The sequence below is a fragment of the Apis mellifera genome, linkage group LG4 (assembly GCF_003254395.2).
Source record: "Apis mellifera strain DH4 linkage group LG4, Amel_HAv3.1, whole genome shotgun sequence".
NCBI lineage: Eukaryota > Metazoa > Arthropoda > Insecta > Hymenoptera > Apidae > Apis > Apis mellifera.
The window spans coordinates 8,890,220-8,915,741 of NC_037641.1; the positions used below are offsets into that span (position 1 = coordinate 8,890,220).

At 25.7% G+C, this 25,522-nt stretch overlaps 2 protein-coding genes across 13 annotated transcripts; one reads left to right on the forward strand and one right to left on the reverse strand.

Annotated features, from left to right (window-relative positions):
• Nucleotides 1-207: 207 nt before the first annotated feature.
• LOC100578201 lies at nucleotides 208-6,238 on the reverse strand. The gene is made up of 9 exons (XM_003250542.4): nucleotides 5,978-6,238; nucleotides 5,002-5,768; nucleotides 4,717-4,906; nucleotides 4,467-4,627; nucleotides 4,032-4,321; nucleotides 3,662-3,893; nucleotides 3,398-3,590; nucleotides 2,587-3,153; nucleotides 208-2,441 (listed from the first exon to the last, which is right to left on the reverse strand). The coding sequence occupies exons 1-9, from the start codon at nucleotides 5,979-5,981 to the stop codon at nucleotides 343-345; spliced, it is 4,503 nt and encodes a 1,500-aa protein (XP_003250590.3). The 5' UTR covers nucleotides 5,982-6,238; the 3' UTR covers nucleotides 208-342.
• Nucleotides 6,239-8,179: 1,941 nt separating this feature from the next.
• On the forward strand, nucleotides 8,180-23,537 carry LOC100578168 (glycoprotein 3-alpha-L-fucosyltransferase A). Of its 12 annotated transcripts, none has more exons than XM_016912006.2 (8): nucleotides 8,180-8,437; nucleotides 17,749-17,984; nucleotides 18,305-18,385; nucleotides 19,559-19,750; nucleotides 20,399-20,623; nucleotides 21,147-21,335; nucleotides 21,625-21,860; nucleotides 22,555-23,537. In XM_016912006.2, exons 2-8 carry the CDS (start codon nucleotides 17,823-17,825, stop codon nucleotides 22,904-22,906), a joined length of 1,437 nt encoding a protein of 478 aa, XP_016767495.1. In that variant the 5' UTR covers nucleotides 8,180-8,437; nucleotides 17,749-17,822; the 3' UTR covers nucleotides 22,907-23,537. The 12 variants fall into 12 exon arrangements, with proteins under 12 accessions (XP_016767495.1, XP_016767490.1, XP_016767486.1 ...); XM_016912001.2 differs by having other exon boundaries at nucleotides 17,752-17,984; nucleotides 21,144-21,335; XM_016911997.2 differs by having other exon boundaries at nucleotides 8,181-8,437; nucleotides 21,144-21,335.
• Nucleotides 23,538-25,522: the final 1,985 nt, after the last annotated feature.

A 25,522-nucleotide genomic window follows, 5' to 3' on the forward strand; every position in this document is an offset into this window, starting at 1 on the left:
TCATTTTATAATAGCACATTAGATAGCACATTATTTATAAGTTATTATTTTAATAATATTTTTAATATGAAGATAACAAAATATAACTATAAAAAACAAAAGTGAATTTATTCACATTGATCATAATTACTGATAATCTTATAATATAAACTTAAACATTTTAAGATTCAAATGTATATATAATTATTTATTTTATAAATCTTAAATATATTCTATATTATTATTAAAACAAATATAAATTCCCCTTTGTGACGCATGTAATAAACTGACATTTTGTAAAAATATTTGAAACAATAAAATTGTTGATAATTAACATTATCATTAACTTAAATAACACAAATTTTAATATGAACTTTTGAATTGAGTTGTAGGAAAAGAACGTTGTGATTGAAAATTAGAATTTTTAAATTGCCAAGATCCTATAGCATTTCCATTTTGCCAACTAGTAGATGTAGTTTTCTTATCAATATTATCTTGAGGAAGCCAATGTGATTCTCCAACATTTTGATTACTATTATTTTGCCATTGAGATTTTGTACCAAAAGATAATCCTTTATTTTGCCAATTATCTTTATTATTTTTTGTCCATGAATCTCCTTTTTGTTGTTCATTTTCTCGTATCCATGTGTTTGATGTATTAGTATTTTCAAATTTAAGCCATCTTTCTTTTAAATCTATAGCACCATCATCTCCCCAAGGATCTTTCGCATCTTCTGGTAAATCATTTAAATCTTCTTTATCACATTGTTTCCAAGAGTCTTTAATATTTAATAATTCCCACCTAGCTTGTTTTTTATTATCTATCCAAGATTCTTTACAAGAAGTGAAACTTTCTTTACCGCGAATATTCCAATTATCATTACTACTACTGGGCATAGATGTTACTGACCATCTATTATCAGAATTTGATGACCATGATTCTTTCATCATAGGTTTTGTGTGTAAAGTTTGTTTAGAATTCCAAGAATTTCCATCATTATTCCAGGTATCATTGCGAATAGGATCTTTAACAGTTTCCCACTTTTCTTGATAAAAAGTTTTACGACGCCTATCATTATCCCAATTATTATTGGATGTTGGCGTTTTTTCAATTTGCCAAATATTTTGTTCAGACATGTTTCGTTCAACAGGTCGAGACCAAGTTTGTTCAATGGCTCCTCTACTTGGTATATCCCAATCATCAATAAACCTTGATGGTGACATTTGTCGTCTTTGAGGAGAATGTTGTTGTCTTGGTGATAACGTAGAACGTTCAAAAATCAATCTATGTGGTGATTCTGCATGTCTCATTGTTGATGTTTGCTGTCTAGAAAATATTTCCTGTCTATTAGAAGATATCATTCGATTAGGAGATGGAATTTCTCTTCTTAAAGGAGACATTGGACGTTTCATTGATGATGATTGTCTTCTAGGAGATGCAGTAGATCTCATAGGAGATATTTGTCGTGGTGAAATTTGATGTCTTAATGGTGACATTGGGCGATTCATAGTCATTTCAGTTCTTCGCGGTGAAAGTCGTCTCGGTGACAAAGGTTGTCTTAAAGGTGACATTGGTCGTCGTAATGGAGATATAGGACGCCTTATAGGAGAACGTTGTCTATACATAGGTGACATAGGGCGGCGAAGAGGAGAAAAATGTCTTCTTGGAGGAGAACATAAACGTCTTGGAGGTGATAACAATGGGCGTTTAGGAGAAAGTCTTTTTGGAGGACTTACACGATGTTTAACAGGAGAATTTTGTCTTCTCATAGGTGACATTGATTTTTTCATATTCCCTATTTCATTCCAACGATTTTTTTCAAAAGTTTTATCTCTATTTTGATCTATTTCAACTTGAAACGATCTGCTAAATCGTTCAGGTGTTGTACGGAATGATCTTTCTTCTTTATGATCAATTGCTTGTAATATTGGCAGGACTGTATTTGGTTCTAAAGGTGGTAAATTATGATATTTTTTATAAATCGGTTTTGTTACAGACTCTTCATCATTTAGAAATCTCTTATTTGGCATTGTAATTAGAATATCCTGAGAACCCATTTCTTGAACATAACGACCTTTCAAAATAGAATCATTTTGTTTATTTTCTCTTTGATCCGAATTTATATTTCCTGGTGAAGCAATACGATCCCAAACAGAACGAGGTAATTGACTTTGAAGTTTATTTGTTTGTTCTAAAACCATATTCAACATATTTTGCAATTGTTTTGCGGTATTTATATCAACAGTCGGTGCTGGTCCGCTTAATTTTTCTTTTGCAATTTCTAAAAGAGCTTGATGTTCTTTTACTGTTTGAGCAATATCTATATCCAATCGATTATTAGATAATCTTTCTCTTAAATCAGTTTGTTCTTTAGGCTCTCGCATTTTTTTTTCGTAAAAAGGATTAACACATAATTGTGGACTTTCTGTATTCCAATCTTTTTTCTTTTTTGCTGCTATATCTAATATTAAAAAAATTAACATTATAAAAATTAAATAATTATATTTTTCTGTTTATTATATTATAAATTAAAAAATATAATTAAAAAATATTATTTTATTACTAGAATTTTAGATTTTTCTTATATTTTTTGAATATAAACTTACCTATATGCCATGGTTTAGCACCTATTTTATTAAATTTTTTTATTAATTTTTTTGGTGGGGTTTCTCCTTTGTCTGGAGAATGGGAACGTTTTCCTTTAAATTTATTTTTTGAAAATGAATTCTCAATATTTTTTGTATAAAATACTTTTTTTATTGATGTTTTCGACTTTCTTACGGAATTTTTTACTAATTTATTAAAATTTATTTTAGTTTTTAATTCAAGTCCTTTACCCAATGTTTTATCTGTTTCATCAACATTTTGTTCATTTTCTTGAATAATTTTGGTTTCTGAATTTTTAACATCTTCCTCTATAGTTTTTTGAAACCATAGCTGATTAAATTTGTTTATCATTCGTCGCTGCATTAAAATAACTGCTTCAAAATGAGGACCAATAGGTAAAGTATCAACAACACATGCCAAAACAGGAATAAATGCTGATCCATGACCATGATCTCCAGGTCGAGCTAATTCTAATATAGCACGTACTGATTGTTTAGTTAATGTTGTTATCATTACTATTCGTTTAAGAGATGGAATTTTTCTAAGAGCTGTCATTACCTCAATCGCTGTAAAATATATATATTATTATATATAAAATTTCATTCAAATTTTAAACATTATTCTAAAAAATTATTATTCAATTATTAATTATAAATTATTAATTATTAATAATATTAAAATAATATTAATTTAAATTATTATTTATGAAATCAGAAGAAATGTGATAAAATTATTCAATATGAATTTCAAAATTTTAAACATTATATTTTATATAAAAGTTATTTGTTTATATTTTATATGTTTACATACCTCGACCAATATTAGTATTTGCATTAATTATCGCACATGTTTTACGATTTTTTACCGCTGCAATAATTTGATTTGTTACTTCAGAAGGAGATCCCATTATGAATGAAGCATTTTTTATGTTATTTAATTCACATGTCATTTCGGCTTCTTCTACCTCTGATGGAGAATCCACTCCTATAACTTGTTGACATTTCTAAAATTAAAAATCATAAAATTTAGAATAAAAATATGATAATTGATAATAAAAATATTTTTTTTATTTACAGATGCCATCATCAATCCAATAAGACCAATACCACATCCTATTTCAAGTACTGTTGTTTTTGGACTAGGTGCAAGTAAATCTATAACTGCATTTGCCACATTTTCTGCTCCTGCAGAATTTGACCAAAAATTTGTTTTAGGTGCAAGTTGGACTTTTAATCCTCCAACAATTTCATCCAAAGCTTCTGATCCTACTAGAAATGTTGTATCCGTAACAGCAGTACCATCATATCTAATATTAAAAAAAAAAAAACTAATAATATATATTATTTCTTAATATGAATGAATACTACATAATTTAATATAAAATTTTGCAATTTTTAAAAATACTACTATGATTTTATATATTAATTTTATAAATTATTTTTACCTATTTGTAGACTTGCAATATAGAGATTTAACATTGCAATCTTTTCCAGGTCCAGATTCATAAACTTGTTTCAGCCTATCCATTGTAGAACGAGTAATATTTTCTCCAGTTGCAAATAACATAAGTTCATCCATACTATTACAACGTACTACCAACCATAACCAATCTTGTTTCCCTTCATTATTTGTGTCTTTTTTTGATTCTGTATCTATAGATACATCGTCAGAAAAATTTTCATCTATAGAATTTTGTGAAGTTAATTCTGTTGTTTGAAGAAAATCTTCAAATATCTATGTAAAGAAATATAATAATTATATCATAATTCATCATTAACAATTATATCATTATTTATCAAATTTAGGAATATAAACAACATTTATACATATTTATTTAAAATAAAAGAAATCTAAATCTATAAAATAATATTAAACATACTTTTACAGCACGCAATACAAAAGGTGGAAATTGAGATTCATTATTTATATTTACACCCCATGCTCCACTGGCTTCCAACTTCCAAATTATTTTTTTATCTTTATTAAAAGAACTATCAGAATTTTCTATTTTTGTAGATTCATGTATTTCTTTTCTGTTGCCTAAACATAAATTTCATTATTTTGCTTTTTTCAATTATTAAAATAAGTGTAATATATATAAAATATAAACAAATACAATAAATACTTACAAATAAACTTCCAACGATTAGTATAAGGTTTATCTAAACAACAGCGCCGGGAAGGTTTTAATTTACAAAGAGGAGATCCATTTATCTTTTCTTCATATTCTAACCATTTTTCATAACATGGGTAAGAAATTCCTAAAACTCTAGCTACTTTTGAAAGTCGTTCTTTTATAATTGTTTCTTTTTCAATAAGCTACAATAAATTGATTAAATTAAAATAAATTAAAACAATAATGATAAAAAATATATTACATATATCAATAATTTATTTATTCAATCATACATTACCTTCTGCTCATACCAGTCATTTTCTGTACATTGTTCTTCTTTTATTTCTTGCTTTATTTCTTTATCTAAAATGTATAATGTTTTTTTATCAACATTAATATCATTTGTATTATTGTCTTTAATAAGTTTATTTTCTGAATTAGAAGATTGATTTTTTATATCTGCTTCTAGTAATTGATTTCCTGTACATTCTTCTGGTAATTGGAAATCTGTAGAATCTAATACAATATTTTCAATTTCATCTAAATGATGTAAGACATCTTCATCTGTTACATCTTTTTGTTGATCTAATTGATCTAAAGTAATATCAGCAGTAAAATCAATTGATTCCATAGTTGATTGTTGCAGACATTTATTTTCTGTGTTTGATGTATTATTTTGATCATTATTATTAGAATTTGAATTATTCGATAATATATTATCTGTTAAATTTGTAAAAGTTTCTGAAACTTCTTGATTTTTTTCCATACCTATATCTTTGTTTTTCTCTATATTTGTGCCTTCAATTTTTCCAATATCTTCATTTCTCTCTAAATTTTCCTTTTTTTTTATTTTTATATTTTTATTTTCCTTCATATTTGTATTTTCAATCTGATCTATATTTTTATTTATTACATTTTTATCTAAAGATTTAATACTTATAAATTGTTTTTCTATATTGTTCAAACATTTAGATTGTTGTATATTATTAGATGTATCTTCTTCTTCGATACATTCATCTACTACTTCATAATTTTCTCCTTCAATTGTAACTGCTCCTGAATTTTCTGTAATATTTATTCTTAACTATAATAATTTATTATAACTTATGCATAAAAAGATACAATTATGATTATCTATTATCTTTAAATTTAATCTATCATTTTCTAATGTATATTTGATTTTTAATAATATATTGTAAGATTTTAAAAATATGCATGACAAAATATGATAACATGTTAAAGCAAAATATTAATTATAAAAAATAAAAACTTACCCATTTTTTTACCGATATTTAAATGTGAATGCTCAGTCTTAAGATCCGTAAGACAAATGACACTTGGATCAAAATGTTATTATATTTAATATTAATAATTATGAAACAAATAATGTACATATAGAATCAATAATAAAATTAAATAAATCTTTTATTAAATACTTCACTGTTATTGTAACTATAATTCTTACAGCTTATCATGAACATTTTATCCACTACAATACATTTTACTTACATTTTTCATTACCAACATCGTAATATTTACAAAAATAAATTTTTTACCCTGTACAAAAGTATATACATATATATATATATTACTATAATGTCTTAATAATCTAGTGTTTTATTTTTTTCAAATATTCTTATTTAAAGTATTTTCCGTTGTAAGAATTTTACATAATCTCTTCTTTATTTCATTGTATTACTCTATATCAATAAAATTTGATCGCGCGATGCAAAATGATGAATATGGCGTTCCAAAAACAATCTACTAGTGTAAAGTTAAAAATTCTAGTCTTAAATTCATATTAAAGATTATATATAGATATTATTTATAATAATTATTTTTTATTTTTATATTACAATATATTTTTATTTTCAAACTCTTTTTTATATTATTATATATATATATTATTAATAAAATATAAATATATATAGAAATTTTATATTTAGGAAAATCTTAACATATGATATCTTAAAAAACCCTAGAATTTTTAAAATTGATATTTTTTATATATATAAAAAAAGAATTTAATATTTAATTCAATATTACGAATAAAAACATTATATTATAAATAAAATTATAAGGATTTAGTTTATTTTGATATAATATAAATTTTTAATAAATTATATTAGAAAAATTTTTATTAAAAAATATTTTTTTTTTCATTTATTGGAAAATATATTATTTTAAAACAAAATTATGTTTTTAGAATAATATATAATTTTAAAGTAGTACAAATTTTTAGTTTTTATACATGTATATAATTAAAATTAAATATATATAATAAAATTAAATTAAAATTAAATTATATTAAAATTAAATATATAAATGATATTTTGTAATGTTTAATCTTACAAAATATATTTTTAAAATGAAAATAAGTTTTTTATTTTATTTTTTTATTAAATATAATTCTTTTTCATTTATAAAAATCTAATCATCTGCTTTTTGGTATATTCAATATGGTGCGCTTTCTAAAAATATCTATAAGTATATATAAATATATAGATAAAAATATATAAATATAAATATATATATATATATATATATATATATATATATATATATAAATTGTTGTATGTATTACATAATAATTTATTCTAAGTTTCAAAATATTGAATTTTAAATATATATATATATATATATATATATATATATATATATATATATATATATATATTTTTTTAAATTAATTTTAATAAGATGAAATTAAAAAAAAAATTATGATTTTTTTTTAAATTCTTAAAAAAATAATTTAAAAAAAAAATTATGATTTTTTTTAAATTCTTAAAAAAATAATTTAATACTCAATTTAATTTAATTTAATATAAATATAATATAAATATTGGTACATTTCGTAAATAAATTAATATTAATTAATAATCTTGCTATATATGCTATATATCAATAATTTATTTTTGTATATTAATTATGAATTACAAGCAATTCTTTTTTTTTTCATAAATCCTCAATGAATATTAATTAAAATGATTCATTGCATCGTTTACTTTTTCCTCATTGTTGTATCATTATTTATTGCAGTAGTGCTTACAATTTTCCAATTCCAAGTTTTCCAGTTTTTAATAAAGCTCTAAAGAATCATTTTCAAGCGATATATGTATTTAATTTAACTCTTTTTCAACTTTTTCGATACAGATATGCATCGAATCAGTTATTCGTATCATTAATCGATTTTAATCACACAAGGATTCTAATAATTGTGCAGGACATAGTTGTACAATGATTAAGTTCACCAAACTGAAGGAGGCTTAACCGCGGAAATTCTGTGAAGCGTGGCGAGAGCGCAGTCGCGCCGCTTATAGATTTTCCCCTTTGGTACGTGTAATACCGACACAAAGCTCGGGGGTTGCATGGATGAGGTAAAGGGGATGGTTTGTATCCGACGCGCAACGTCCATGGAAGGGAAAAGGAACTGCGCACACCCGGAGGTAGTGGAACAGGAGGACGAGGTGGAGGAAGAGTAGGAAAAAGAGGTAGAGTAGGAGTAGAAGGAGGATGTAGCGAGAGGACAGAAGCGACGGGCTAGGCCAACCGTCTACACTGTGAACTGCCCGATCGGGAATGAATAATCTCGCGCATAGGTGGTGCCCGATGTGAAGGATTTGGACATGTGACCAAGGGTGAGTGCATCATCGAGGTGCATCTTCGTGGTGCACTACTACTCGTATTTCGCGGTTAAACACGTGGTCCGGGTTCTTCAATGCGTATTTCGAATGGTAAGTCTTTTTTTCCTTTCATTCTCTATCTGTTCATTACACTTTCGCATGATACCAGAAAATTTGTTCGCATGTTACTTAAGAATCAATCATTGTACATCTTGTTATGTTCTCTACATTTATAACACATTTCTTTAAACGATAAACGGGTTGTTGAAATTTTCAAAGATATAAATTTTAATGAATGTTTGTTTCAAATATAAAATCTATTGGAAGAATTAACTTTCTTTAAGAAAATATTACATATTGTTAATTTTTAAATTTATTTTCAGTTATTTTAAGCGATGTTAAATATTAAATATTATTAAATATTATTGTTTTATGTTCGTGTGAAATTCGTTGATATTTGATTTTCGGGCGCGGTTCGTGTTATATTGTTTTGGACTCTTTTCTAAAAAAAATTTTGTAATTAGAATATATGTGTAGGATAAATATATCAAGATTTGTTTGAATTTAGCGAAAATTATTTCTCACAATTTTATCATTGATGTTATTATCTTCATGTGTAAATTTCGAAATTTTAATTGTATTATCCGAAGTATCTAAATTTATCATAGTATGATTTAAAATATTTAATTTATTCTTTATGTACTTTTATCGATTTTGAAAATTAATTAATGAATTTTTTAAATTTCAAAGTTGTTTATAAGAAATTAAAAAAGTATGCTCTATTTTGTACTAATTTTTAATAGAACATTTATTAGACATATCATAAATATATCATTGATACATAAAACGTATATAATTTTATATTTTGTTTTTTTTTTTAAATTAATTTAGTAATTTTATGTATAATTATGATTATAAACGCGATAAGCATGAAACTAGATTAGTTGATTTGTAATACTTTTTTATAATATTTACAAACTTCTTGAATATATTAATATTCATTTATATTTTAAAAATATCGATTTGATGTATATAATTACTATCTCTCCCCCCTCCACATTACATAAAAAGAAAATTATAATTAAGAAAAAAAAATTAAAATTAATTATTAATTTTTTAAAGAAATAAATTAGAATAAGTAATTGTTGAAAAATTTAATATTTTTAAATTATAAGGATATAATTGCAATAATTATAATAAAAAAAATATAATTGATTATAAAAGTCACAATATTCTGTTTATATACACATCTATGATATTACGCGCGAAAAGACTTTGTAAATATATGAATAGTATATCTATATCATAACAGATTAAGTACTTAAATACGTTAAGATTATATTGTTTTAATAAATTATAAATAAATTGTAAGAAAATAAATTGTATTTCATTATTTATTGTAGATAAAAAATAGAGTATTAAAAAAATAATGATGTGTATACGTAGTTACTTTGAATTGCAATTATTTTTTAAAGATTTTATATCTAAAAAGAAAATGAATTTTATAAAGTTCCTCTACATTCTTAACTTTTTAAAATTATATTTTGAATTATATATTTGTAAATGAATACGTAAGATATAAAACATTTTTGTCTGCACTTTTACTTATCGGATAATTTCAATACGAAATGTTGAGGTTACCATGGCAAGTACAAGGGGGGTGAATTGGGAAGTGGGCGTGAAGGTTGATTCATGCTGGTACGGTGTTCTATAGTACCTCTTTAGCTATATTTCGATAATAAGAAGCGATAACGTCAGTACTGCATTACGGCCAAATTCAGTATTATATCGATAGAAAAAGTTAGACTAATCTCAATTATTTTATTTTATTGATCATGTTACTGCGTATATAAAAATTTTTTTTAGTTTTAGCAAAAAACGTGAAAATATTTATCATATATATATATAGTATGTACAAATATGTACAAAGGTGAATAATTTAATTTTTAAGCAGTATTAATTGATGAAATATTAAATTATTTTGATTCATATTTCAAATAATTTTAAATAATACTATAAATAACATAGTACAAATTATTTAAAAAAGGATCAATTTAAGAATATTAGAAAGAAAAATGTTTAAAAGTATATATAGATTTAAGAATTAGGATAAACAAATTATAATTATTATATAATTATGTTTACTCATGTTCAATCATCATAAAATTAATAAAAATGGAAAGTATTGTTGCTATATTTGTAAAAGTAATAATATTTATATATATACAATGATGATCTGTACAATAAATATATCCTCCATTTTTATTATTTTGTTTATTTATTTTACCATGATCTCTTATTACGTCAGTGTCATTTTTTTGTTTTAATTCAATGCATCATCATTAGCTGCAAACTTGTGTATACTTGTGAAAAAACTCTTTGTGCAGTTGACAGTGGACAATTGAGAGAGATAAATTATCTTGTAACAGAGATATACATATATTTTTCAGCATGTGTTCATAAAAATATTACCAATAGAAAGATCCAGACTATTTAAATATTTAAATTAAATATTATATTATTTAAATTATTTTTTATATTAAGCATTATGCTTGAATAAAATTTTTCAATAAAATTTGATTAATATAACATTGATAACATTAATTGTATTTAGAAAATATTTGAGAATATGAATATAAATCTTCTACAGTAAAGATATAAACAGTTATTCATACGTATGTTATGATACATAATGCTATCACGTATTTTGTTTAACTTATATGTTAATTACTTTGTTAATTTCTTATGCATGCATTAATCAGAATACATAGTTTTACCAGATAAATACTTATATATTTACGATTTACCTCCATTTTTTATATTTGTTTAAAAAAAATTTATTGATAAAAAAATTTTTATATTAAATGCAATTTCCAACTTAATTTTTAAACACAGAAAAATTCTATGATGCGGTTATACATACACATTTTGATTATCATGCAATGAAACGTAGAACTATAGGAATAATAGATGTCTGTAACATTTATGTAACAGCAATTAAATGTGTAACAAAATAATAATAATTTGTCACAACAAAGATTAATAAAATTGATTTGAAAGTCACAAATGAATATACTTCAAATTTACTAATCTATTTTCACCATATAATTTGGCATGATGCTCTCTTTCTCTTTCTCCCTTCGTTCTAGGGTAAACTGGGAATAGATTCTGGTTTCTAGAACATCAATTGTATACTAGAAATAAGTCGCTGCACTTAAAATACTCGTGTTTGGGTGAAAATTATACGGGATGTATCAATGGTCTCGTAAATGTAAGTAAATTGAGATATAGTGTTTGAATTTTTTTTCTTTCTTTTTTTTTATGATGTTATCCATTGTTAAAACATTACGTGCAAATATACAAAGTTATCAGTTGTAAAACAGTGCAATTTTTAGCGCCAGTTATGTGCTATAACGGGATTTGATGATACAGTTTAATGCATTAATATAACGATTAAGAAATGCTTAAATTTTTATATTATAAATTTATAAGATTCTTAATTTAAATTAAAAATCTATAAGAAATTAGTATTCTTCATTGATGACTTCTCGAATTCAAAAGATACATAGTGTATTTTGATACATATAATTACCTAATTTAAATAATATTGTAATATGTACATGCATATAAATATAATTACATGTAAATAAATATAGCCGAGAACAAAAACAATACTGTTATATGTATATTGAGAGATTATCATAGTTTTGAAGATATATAACATGCGGGAATGTTAAAATAAAACTCGCAGAAATATAACGGTATAGTAATGCAAAAGAGGTGAAATCTATTAGTTTCCTGTAACATGTTTCGCTATTGAAACTCTTTGTTATTATATCCGGAATGGTTAGAAAGGATTCAAATGTTATGTTATTTAGGTTATATCGATAAATCTATATTTAGATTATAAATTTATCCGTGTTTCAAATAATAAAAATATATAATTTTGAAGAAAAATGCTCCTTTCTTCTGTGTCTTCATAATTCATATTGTATATTATGAATTTCATATTGTAATAATACATTTTTTATATAGTTAATTACATAATTAATAAATTATTAAATATTATCATTGCGATAAGAGAAAATTTATGTATCACAAGAATTTAATTTATTATTTTTAAGGAAAGTATATATTAGATCAATTTTACATGATTCAAAAATATTTTTTAATGTAAAAAAAATTGTTAGTATTGTTAAATTAGAAATGAAATTATGAAACAATATTTTTAATGTATCGTATTTATTGTATTTATCGCGAATGATATCGCGATATGAATCATAATATTATGTAGGTATTACATGATGATGAAATCTATCAGATTTATGTAATTGGATGTTCACTCCAATTGAAGAAAAGTCATTAAGGATATAATCGATACAAATAACGTAAGAATGTATATAATTATTTTCCATAAAAAAAAATTAGTTCGGATTAACTTAAATTGTTGTTAAATTTGTTTTCAACAACATATCTATAATTCATTATTAATTCATAACTCAATAATAATCATTAATTGTTCATTTCATATTTATATTAATAGAATTCAATTACAATAGAGAGAAATAGATTTATAATCTTGCAAATAATAAAATGAATCGTGCGAAAGAACGAAGAAAGAATGAAGATTCAAATATGAAGAAGTTTGATGAAGCAAAAGAGATTCATTTTGCAATATTGTAAGTAACTTAACGTTATATTTTCAATAATATTTTTTTACTACATTTATTTATAGAAAAACAAATTTTCTTTAACCTTTATAACGATACGTCATTACAAAGAATATTAATGAAATTGTATTCAAAACCAAATATTCCAATATTCAAAGTATACATTTGTATTTAAATATAATTGGATTATAATTATTCCATATATTTGAATTATAATTATGTCAATAAAATAATCTTCAATGTTCTATTTTTGAAATCTCGAAAAAAATTAATTTCTGATTGAAAAATAATTTTATAAGATATATTTTATCATTTTTTTTGGCACAGTTATATATAAATAATATTAAAAAAAGAAACTTTAAATATCAATATGCATAACACTATTTAAATAAATTGCAAAATTTAAAATATTTATTTATATTGTTATTCAAATATACTACAAATAAAATTGAACAAAATAAAATAAATACTAATAATACCTTACTAATATTTATCACGTAATTATAGTTGTAATTAAATTAGCGATAAAAACCAATTGCATAGCATGATATTTTCAATAGTTTTCAGTTGCATATAGGTGATCTACAGATAAACATTTATTTCTATTCTATATACGTTATATTCTGTATATATTTTCGTCATAAGTAATTTTAAATTATATAGTGTTAAAAAAAAAATGAAAAAAATTATCAGTTTTTTTATTATTCATAAAAATTGTCACGAGTAAATAAATTTTTTTATTGATGTCTATATTTTTGTACTTTTATGAACATAAACTTATAAATGCGGATGTGAAACTAATAAACTGTTATATATATCATTATAATTAGTCCCGATGTGATAAAAATTATACGGACATGGAAATTCAACGTTTGCAATGTTGCGTCAATGCAAACCGAGGATTTTAAGTATGTACATATATCTATTATGATTGTAAGAAATTCGTTGTTTCATTTCATATTTTAGTCGAATGACTTTGTATTATTATATGTCCATTAAAATTGATGACTGAATATGACTTATTTTATTTCTTTTTTTTTTTTTTTTGCTAGAGATAACTGATTATTAATATCTTTTTGCATGCATTTAATAAAATAGACACGACTTTCAAAAATGAAGCCTGTACATATTTTATAAAATCATTATAAAAAAAATATTTATTCTCTTCAATATAAGAAATGTTTCTTTTAAGAAATGTTTTTTTATAAAAAGTAATCGATGAACTATATTTTTATGTTTTTATCTCGGTACAATATCGGCTCTGTTTAACTATTATCTGATATGGGATATCAGTATCATATGTATCCAAGTATATACTAGTCATCTAAAGCGTTACAGCAACTTATCAGCAGTCTTCTTCAAAAGTGTTGCGAAAAAAAATCACGATACGACTCGTTCATAACTTCATTGGGATAGATACAAATTAAATATGACATAAGCATATAGTTGATGTATCGATCGTGCCACCTATCAAACATTAAATGAACTTGTACGAATTTATGTTGTAAAGAAAATTTATTTCTTTTTTACATCGATATAGAATATCGATCGATTAGCATGTAATATGTATATCGATGAAAATTATCTTTGATGATGATGTGAATTGAAACATTGCATTATTGATATGTGATACTTTGTGTGTGCACCTTTCTTCAGACATTGTTTACTTCATGATTATTCAGCACGTGTTAAAACTGATCGCGTGTTTAGTTTCTCTGATGTTTGCTACATTCTAAATGTTAAGTATTCTGAAAGAGAATCATTCCTTTAATATCATAACATATATATGTATAATATATGTGATAATTGTAAGAACAATTTTAAAATCGTTAACATAAAAAATTATTCAAAATTATGAACATATTTTTACTTTTGTAATTAAATTAATTTTGTATAATCGTTAAAAGTAACATATATATTATTTGTCTACTACAAAAAGTATAAAAAGTAGTACCTTAAAAAATAATAATTTTATCTTTTGCTAAGAATAATATCAATATTTTATGAAACATATTACAATATTATCTCATTAGAAAAAGTAACACATTTTTGAGTCTACTAAAAATATTTATATGATAGATCATTCAAATATTACATCGTTTTCATGATAAACGATCGAAATACATTTCTTTACTTTAATTTATTGCTAATCTTCATTTTATCGCTATTATTTTTTTCGTTTTAAAAATTTTTATAACATATTAATTTTCAGAAAACTCCAAACCTGCTTATTTTCATAGCAAAAACAATTTTTTTTTATTTTCATAAGTTAAAAAAAACATCCTATTTTCTCGTGATATTTCTCGCTTTGTCATACGTTGCTTAATATCATTGCAATTTTTTTTCATTCATGAATGTGTAAAAATTCCTCAGATATAAAGTAGATATGTAGATTTGTAAACGAAATTGCATTTTAGAACGTGTGTAAATTGTAATATAAATGCACTGGAAATTCTTCGAATGTATGCGTATATTATAACAGCTACGTTGTTACGTGTTTTTCGCAAACGAAATATAAGTTGCAGACAACTTTTTTTTTCATGTTAAGTTTACTTCTGTTCTATTTTACTCGAAAGGTAGAAAAAGGATAAAAAATTCGAGAGAGAGAAAAACACTAGAAAAAGAAAAAAATAAAAGTAAGAGCGGATAGAATAGAAATGCATATTTCAATGAATAATGAAATGTTCATATTCGATTTTCTTAGAATAAAGTCTAATAATATTATACTAATGTATTATTATACTATATGCTTATAGTATATATAAACCACTTTATTTCTGGAATTATATTATTAGTATATTGTATATATTTATAATTGAAAAATTAAATAATCATATATTTTTTTATCTTAATATATGCATATAGTTTGTATGTATTACAGGTATTTATATATATAATAGGAAATGTAAAGAAAAATGTATAATCCTATAAGTAACAAGTGATATTTAAGAATCACTTATTACTTAAGTAACCTTCACCCTTATTGAATTTCACTTTACATATTAATATACCAGACTTTTGTATAGACTTTTTCCATTCAAATTGTAATTTGCTTTATAATATTTAAATATATTAAATTATTTATATTATCTATTTTTATATAAATTATTTATTTTAAATAAAATTGTCAAAGTATTTTAATCGATGTAGAAACTGGTAAAAGACGATTAAAGTAATTTTTTTTATTACTGTGATATCGTGCAAATATCAAAGATAAATAAATGTTATGCCATGAATGTCTTCTTTTATTCATGTTAAACGCTTATATGCGTATTATAGATTGTGTAAATAAATGAAAACCACAACAGCACGTACACATTACATCACCGATTAAACCAGATTTCCGTATATAATTTTTTCTCGCTTTAAAATGATCCGAATAGAAATGCTATAAATATGGAAAAAAAATTCAAACAAGATAAAAATAACTACAGTTTTAAATAAAACGTATTATGGCATGAAATTATTTTTTTTTGCAATTTATTTTTTTTTTATTTGTATTTTAAATTTAAATTTTATGTATTTATACGATAAAAAAAAATCTTGATTAAAAACAATAAAATAAAATATGTGTGCTTCGAATGAAAATAAGAATATATTTAATTAACAAATAAAGCATTACATATATGTATATTTATTTATTTATTTATTTATTTATATAAATAGTTACTTTTAGATTCACATAAATACAGATGAACATAAATCAACATGTTATTATGAGGAAGTATTACATTTCATAGTTGTATGAATGTAAATGAAGTATAAATTCAGCATTCAGGAAAAACTGCGGTTACATATTTACATACTGTTTATATGCATAAATATATACAAATAATCACTGTATATAATTTGATTAAAAATATGATTAGTATTTAAATAAATATTACTTAAATGATTTTTTATTTAGATATAGATTATATAAAAAAAGATATTAGTTAAGTGAAATTTAGTTATTGAATAATATATACAAATACTGTATGATAAGAAAAAAGTTAGATAATATTGATTGATAATATAGATTAATACAACGAAATATTAACCAAATATTCCGAATATTTTATACGCATTAATCGAACATTTTATATTATTTTGAAAATATTCGATTTTTTTTAAGTTTCTTTATCCTCCTCTAAGCACAACTTGATGACAGTGCATACAAAATGATAATTAGTTAACGGCACATTAGTTATTTAAGTCATTGGCTTATATTATCTCTTCTTTGAAAATTTGAAGACGTGTATATGTAATTTTCACGCTCTTGCTAAAGATAAGATATATTTATTTTTAAAATGATAAAAATATTCGAAATGGTGTCATAAGTTGAAGCACATTCACCTAACGATGTTTCAAAATTTTTTCGAAACAAATTTTCGCTTCTTTGAGATTGAGAATTATTATAATGTGACTACATTATACATAAATAGAATCAATATAAAGTACTTAGCCTAATATAAAATTACAAACGAAGAGAAAATTTTATTTCTTTTATACGTATATCTCAAAGTGAATATTAAATCTTTTCGATTCGATCGATCTTTTTCTTTTTTTTGAAATAAATCACCCGGGAAAAAATCAAGAAGTTTTTAAAATCAAGAAGTTTTTAAAAAGTGGCGTCGATCGATTCAACTTCTGAGTGACCCAAATATTGGTATTGTTAAAACTTGTATTGCACTCGTCACGATAATTGTATGGTAATTACTATTATTAAAAACATTGCAATTTACAAATTATAAAATATTATAAATTTTCCAGTAGCTGAATGGACACGGTGGCAAGGTACGACGCATGGATAGATAAAAATTTCTGACAACCAGGAAACGTGCGGCATGGGTCTGCCGCGTCTCTCCCTGAAGGGATATTTTTTCTACGTGCTATGCTCATCTGGCCTGTTGTTGGTTATATTGAATCTAGTGCAGGACGAGATATGGCACCGTATGCGACCTCATCCTGGACGAACGCCACCCGTTCGCGTTTCCGACAGCGCAAAGGTAAAGTTTCGAAATTAATTTTTATAACTTTTGATCAAACAATGATATTTAGAGAGAGAGAGAGGGAGAGAGAGAGAAAGAGAGAGACGTCCTACTCAAATGCCAATTACAGTGATAAATTCTCGAGCATTTCTCGTTTTTAAAATAATCTCACGGATATTTTGGAAGATTAGAAAGAAATTGTTGTATTTTTATGTAAAATATCGGAGAAATATTGTGACTATGGATTATTTGGGGAGCGGATAGAGAGTAGAAAAAAGAAGTACAATTCTAACAAGATGATTAAAAAAATCAATTTAAATATCGAATTTCGATCGCAGATCAAAGAAAATTGGCCTGCAAAATTGAAGAAACCGACAATGCAGATTCGGGAAAAAGTGAAGGAAAAGCTTCCATCCGAGGTATAGTTATCAAATTGCATTGTCGATAGATGACTGCAACATAGTATGAGCGTGAAACATAACCGAGACAACCTTTACATCGTTTCATTATCGAACATTTTTGTAATATAATTACGAAACTTTTTAAACAATAATCTTATGAAGTACAATATTAAACAATTGAATGAAATTTGAAAGGGAAAAAGTTTCTATTTTTATTTTTGGCATATTGTAATATACACGTAATTTTATGTTGTAGTTTTTTCAAGATGTGAAAGAATATTAAATGCATTGAAATGTTGACACGAAGTAATAAATAAAATATAATTTGATCTTATATCTGATTAGTTGGCAATAGTGGTAACGTTATTAATAAACATTTATTTTTCAAATATATACAAAGAACCGGTTTTTCGAAAATAAAGTCTCTAGAAAGAATAAATGAGTCGATAAATATCATCGAATCTATTTTTACAATTTTTTTGTTTCATTGGTGATTCGTGTCGTTAATGATTCAGTTTTTTCATTTGATAAAGAATATTTAATACGTGATGATTATTATCGACTTAATATACAAATATTATTAATACAACAAAACTATATTATTCTTTTCTCTCCTCTTGAATTTAAAACGATTAAAATACAACGATTTATTATATTTGGTTGTCTCTGTTGTTTCTAAAGATACTGCTAATACTACTTAGTCTTTTAATTTTGCATAGTCCGTCTTGTTTCTTTAATTATTATGTTTGCAAATTATTATTAGATAAGATATAATTATACGAAATTTTGCTTTTACGCTTATCATTAGATAGTATAAAAGCGTGAGAAATAATTTGTATTATTATAGCCATTTCACGAAGCAAATAAAATTTCAAAGGTAATTCCCGAAACTGAAACGAAAATTTTCTATATATATGTAAAAAAAAATATATACATATTGATATTATTTTTCAAATTACGAACAATTTAATTTTGTATTAGATGATACGAGAGAAAGATATGGAATGAGACAATAATATTACATTATCGTTTCTTTCAAATCAAGCAAATAACAAATTCATGTAATAATCGATAAGAAAAAAAAGTGATTCGATTGATTATTTCTGAATTCTGAGTAATTAATGATTAAATTGGACGAGGGTCGATAATAGAAAGCAATGATAATAGAAAATGGATTCTTTTGTTAAAAAGGTATTCAACTTAACTGGCACCACGACCTTATCACGAAACAGTTTAGAATCCTTGGATCCATCAAAGAGACCTTGGTACATGAAAGGAGGGAGCAGAAGGCCTTATCCTGCCATAAAATCTCATCGTACTGGTCGAAGATTGGCGCGTTTGTGGCCCGACGAAGACGCTTATGACGATCGTGTTACCAATCAGGTGAGATTTAAAAATATATTACTTAAATATATATAGATAAAAGAAATTAAAAAATTATTTTTACATCATTATAATTATTTACAAATTACTCAATACACGTTCGTTGATTTCAATGAGTGTAATGGGATATGAACAATAGAATATGTTCAATATTCTGAATAATTTTTCTGTAAACTCAAAGGCGACGGCCTGAAACAATAATTTCTAATGTCAAAGTTCTTTGAAATTGCTGCATTTGAAACGAACTGTCTAGTTACGACTTTGTTCCACAGCGTGGAAAACGAAAAATAGGAGCAGGAACGTTGTACTCCTACCTACCCCTTCGAATTGCACAGAGCCATGTACTTTGCAATTCACCCTTTCTTCTACAACACAATACAGTCTATTATACGCGTATATAGGCCAACGCTTTAAAGAAGCACTGTACACAATCACGAATTTTATACGATTATAATTCACATTTCTTTTTCCTTACTTTTTGTTAACACTTTGATAAATTTTTCCCGTTGTCGTTATCTCTTTTGGAAATTTTTTAATATATCCCTTTTTTTTTTTAATATTCAAAATATTGCTTCCGTAATTATTATTCAACCAATTCATTACCAATTCGAGGCAATGAAATTAATTCTTCGTATCAATATTTCATAGTTAATGTACGTGCCCACTGATTATAACAAAACCAGTGGCGATCGCCCGTTAAAGAAAATAATGGTTCCACATGGTATGCCAGAGGCAAAAGTTGGCCCCGATATATTTCTCCAGCATCGATGCCCAGTCAATACGTGTACAATCATCAGGGATAACGCCGAGGAGGCCGATTTAATTTTATTTCAAGACTATATAACCCATGTGGGAAGAAGATCTTCGAATCAAGTATGTAAAAATAATATCAAACTTATATTTCTTTTTCTCGAAACGTTAATTCTATGATTGCATTTGATTTCGTTTCAACTTATACGAAAAAGAAAAAAAAAGAAAAAGAAAAAGAAAAGAGTTGAATTTGAATTTTATCGCGTTAAGTTCAGCTAACTTTAAGCTTTATTCAGAGTATTGATCGTGGCCGTCGCCACAATTTTTTAGACATTTCCGATAATTAAACAGAAGTTAATCAAACAACGGATCCGGATAAAAATTACTTATTACTTTTGATCGAGGACAAGATTTAATATTAAAAAAATCATCGAAATCATTTATTTTAGACTAAAATAAGAAATCCATATATATCTTATACCACAAATTCTAATTTAATTATTGCTTTCAATCGTAAATTTATTTAATCGGATAAAATTGATTCTTTTTTCTTTTTTACATAAATAAAAAATAAATTAGCGTTACGCTATTATATAGAAAATTTAATAACATATTTCGAATGAGACTGATCTACGATTTTCAGCAGGTGTGGATGCTGTATTTTTTAGAGTGCCCTTATCACACGCAGAGCGTGAAGAACGCTATCATCAATTGGACGGCAACTTATCGTCGTGACAGCGACATAGTCGCGCCCTATGAAAGGTGGCAATATTACGACCCTAGTATTACACAAATACCGCAGACTTTTAATTATGCAGCCAACAAAACTAAAAAGGTAATAACGTTCTCGTTTCACGTATTGATTTTCACGTAAACGTCTTCGTATTGCTTTGATCACGATTATTAACACGTTCAATGAGATTAATTAAAAAAAAAAAAGAAAATCAAAGGAAGTTCTTTTAAAGGAAAATTTTCAATCTCTTTTTTTCATCTTCCATATTTTTATCAAACGTTATAGAATGTCCTCCATCGAATGTGTTAATAAAATATTCTCTCCGAGAGATGTAATGATATTTTAAAATATCAATCCTAGAAGATAATTACATGTAAATTCTTTGATCTAGGTAGCCTGGTTCGTTTCCAATTGCCATCCTCGGAATCAACGTATGCATTACGCTAGAGAATTGTCGAAATACATCCAAGTTGACATTTATGGGACCTGCGGCACTTTAAGATGTCCACGTTCGCAGTCTCAAGCGTGTTTCGATATGCTCGACGAGGATTACAAGTTTTATCTCGCGTTCGAGAATTCGAATTGCAAAGACTATATCACGGAAAAGTTCTTCGTCAATGGTCTTGGGTATGATGACGTTTCACTTAATATCACACTTTATTACACACGCGCTCAGCTTGGAACTGCTGATACGAATAGTAATTTACGTGATTTTTTTTATGAACCGTGGTATCATCTTTTATGAAATATTATACGTATGCGAATGTATACGCGAGGTTTTAAAGCACCACTTAAAAATTTCGCTGGGTTGTTGCCATAATTGCCAAAGTGTGCTTCACGCTTGATTGTTACCTACACCCTTATTTAGTGCACTTTGGTATATGTAGAGGTCCTCAAGATTCCCTCCTGCCCTACTCTCTCTCTCTCTCTCTTAAAGTGTTATTTCCGCTGAGATATTTTGGAATAAGAATTATTGTTGCCAAAAACTTCAAGTATCGTCCGATCTTTGGAATGTCGAAAATGATATTTCCTCATTATCTACTATTTCAGATTTTTTTTTTTACGAACAACTTAAATATTTTATTATTTTTCCCAGATATCTTAAAGTTATTAAGCGATTATCTTTTTTTTATCGGAACAATATTTCGGAGTATAAAAAGTTTATACGCTTTTCATTGTTTTCAAAGCAGAAAAAAAAATAATCGAATAGGTTATAAAGTAAAGAAAATACTTTATAATTTTCCAATTTTTGCAAAATTTTAATATATTTAACATTTCATTATTATCACCATCGGAACGTAATAAATTTCTATTTTTCTAGACACAACGTTCTGCCAATTGTAATGGGTGCCCATCCAACGGACTATGCTCGAAGCGCGCCATACCGTTCTTACATCCACGTGGACGAGTTCGAATCGCCGAAAGAGTTGGCCGAGTATCTTCATCGTTTGGATCGAGACGACGAGCTGTATAATTCGTACTTTCGCTGGAAAGGTACCGGCGAATTCATCAACACGTACTTTTGGTGTCGCGTGTGCGCCATGTTGCACGACGATCGGCCGCCAAAATTTTACAAGGACGTGAACGATTGGTGGAGGGGCGACGGGATATGCACGATTACTTCGTGGCGCGAGCACGATTCGGTTCGCGCGGGAAATTTAAAAAATACTTGAAAAACTTTCTGCCTAGGTTTTTTTTAATTCAATTTTCGCGGTCGAAACGATGAACGATGGAGAGGTAATGGGATATACGCGACTCGGTTTGCGCGGGAAATTTGAAAAATATTTTCCAAAATTTCCTGCATAATACTTGTAACGTGTAATTGAATGGACGCAGTGCGTCCGAATTTATATTTACACTTTAGGATAGAATCGTTTGAACTTCCAAGAGAATGTTTTTATCGATACGGAATGGAACAATTTGTTCTGTCGTTCTCTCTCTCTCTCTCTCTCTCTCTCTCTCTCTCTCTCGTTTACATTGCAATTCGATTTATATCCGTACGGAAGAAAAAAATTAATCCACGGATTCTTTTGGAATCCAAGAAACAATACCGAGACGTTCGAATCGACGAATGTCTGGGTAGTCTAATAAAATTGATGAAAAGACTGCCTATTACGAATTTGACGAAACTGAGAGCTAGGTGTTATTCGAATTTGTATTTTTCGATGAAAACAGCACACAGACTTTTACACTCATCAATCCGATTTTTACGGCGATTAAAAAAAAAAAATATTGATCCTATTTCTTCGAACGCGGCAGTAAACGATTGTTGTCTTGACTGTCTGGTCAATTATTCGAGATTAATTCTTCTCGCTTTGCGAAACGAGGATGAAAATCTTTTTCCTTTGAACAACATTTTTCACGCATTGTTACATTGATATTGAAAATTTAGATGAATAATTTACGTTGATTTCGAAAGTTGTTCTTCAATTATATCGATTATCGATTGAAAAATTAGTTGACGCACAGATTTGCTTATAGCAAATTTTTATAAACGTTCCTTCATCAAATACACGTAAGATTTTTATGTGTTTTCAAGAATTTGTCATTTTCAAGAATTAGAAACGTTTGTGAAACGTTGTTATTTTCATATAAATTATATTGTAACGTGATAATTTAATGAGACAGTATTTTATACGATCAATGATAAATTATAAAAAATTGACGTAGTTAGCGCGGAATTTAAAAATTGCATTTAAAAATGCTGTGACAATGTCTACACGTTCTGGGGTATACATGAAAAAGTTGACGAAAAAGATAAAAAGAACCGTAGTATTTTAAAATTAATTTAATCTTCGTAGAAAAACAATTATGGGAATTGCGCAAAATTTATATTTTTGTTTCTTCTTTAATTAATAATAAAATTATTTAATTAGGAATGATTTCAAAATCAAAAATGATTCTATTTTTTAATAGATTCATGTTTTAGAAGAACATTAGATTACTGTTACGCTTGTCATATTAGAAAAAGAGAAAGTGCTTTTATTCTGTACAATGATATAAAAATTTAATAACACGCATATTGATATCATTTTTAATGTTCCTGGTAACAACATAAACTTGTATTTGTTCAATATTCAAATAGAAATCTATATGGATATCTGTTCATCTGTTTATTGAATATTTATCAGTATTTAGATAACATACTCCTGTATGGGCTCGAATTTGAGTTATTTTTAATATAAAGCTTGAATTGAAATGTTTATCAAAAGATTTTCTTAAAATATTACGTGTATTTTATGAGTAATAACAATTTCTTCTTGTTTTTATGCAAAGAAATTTATTTCGATTAAATTTGAAGATTTGCAATTGCACAACACAGAATAAAAGTAAATTATTGCTTAAAAAATCGTTAATTAGATCATTTTTTTATAATATCAAAATTCTAAAACAATTTTTATCATCATAACACAATTTTTCTACATCAAAGAAATCGAAATTCGAAACTTTTATTTCCGTATCATATATATTAAATTATATACGTTTCTATGAACTAGACGATGTGAAAATAAATATCGAATTATCTGTAAATTATCTTTAGATTTAAGTATTTAAAGGTGTGATGTTTACGATTTTAATTGTTGATAGATATCAATAGAACGTATGGATTACTGAAATTAACATATTAATAACGACTAGAATAACAAATTTATCGGAATTTTCTCAAACTTTAAAGCGTAACAGCAATCACACGAAGAAATAGCTTTCAAAGTTTTGGGACTATTTGTTAAGAGTGGAATTGACAAATTAGTAGAATGTGTAAGGAAATATTTGCTGGACTCTTTATATAACTATTTACATTATGGAATTTACTAGATTCGAACCTACACGGGCAAATATAAGAATCATACAAGTCGATGTTCGATCTAATCGATCATTTAGGATCTTAGCTATACATGGCGAAAATTTTTTTTTTTATCCTTTTCTTTTCTTTTTTTTTTTCTTTCGAAAAACATTTTCTAAAATCACGCCACTGGACGAATGAATGGTCACACTTAATAGAAAGTGACGTAAGTCAAATCATTTCTATTTCTTAATTTATTAAATTATTGCAGAAGAAGAACTATTGTTAATACTCTCATACTAGTTAAATTCTAGTTTCTCATAAATGTGAACACACGTGTGCATTTAAATAGAATAATACTTGAATAATAGGTTTTAAATTTTCCATGCATCGTCCTTTTTTGTCCAATGGCTGATTTCTAAGGGATGTTTAAAAAGAATGATTCGACGATCCATCCCACCCAGCAATCTATAATTACGTCACGTTTCGTAAAGATTCTCTTTCG

Bases quoted from the DNA above. Each gene is read 5' to 3' on its own strand.
- LOC100578168 (XM_016912001.2), top strand. From the start codon at position 17,823: ATGGGTCTGCCGCGTCTCTCCCTGAAGGGATATTTTTTCTACGTGCTA. The intron at 21,336-21,624 runs GTAATAACGTTC...TCTTTGATCTAG, and splicing joins CAGCCAACAAAACTAAAAAG to GTAGCCTGGTTCGTTTCCAA. The intron at 21,861-22,554 runs GTATGATGACGT...CTATTTTTCTAG, and splicing joins TTCTTCGTCAATGGTCTTGG to ACACAACGTTCTGCCAATTG.
- LOC100578201 (XM_003250542.4), bottom strand. The intron at 4,628-4,716 runs GTAAGTATTTAT...ATTTATGTTTAG, and splicing joins TAATCGTTGGAAGTTTATTT to GCAACAGAAAAGAAATACAT. The intron at 4,322-4,466 runs GTATGTTTAATA...TTCTTTACATAG, and splicing joins TTGTATTGCGTGCTGTAAAA to ATATTTGAAGATTTTCTTCA.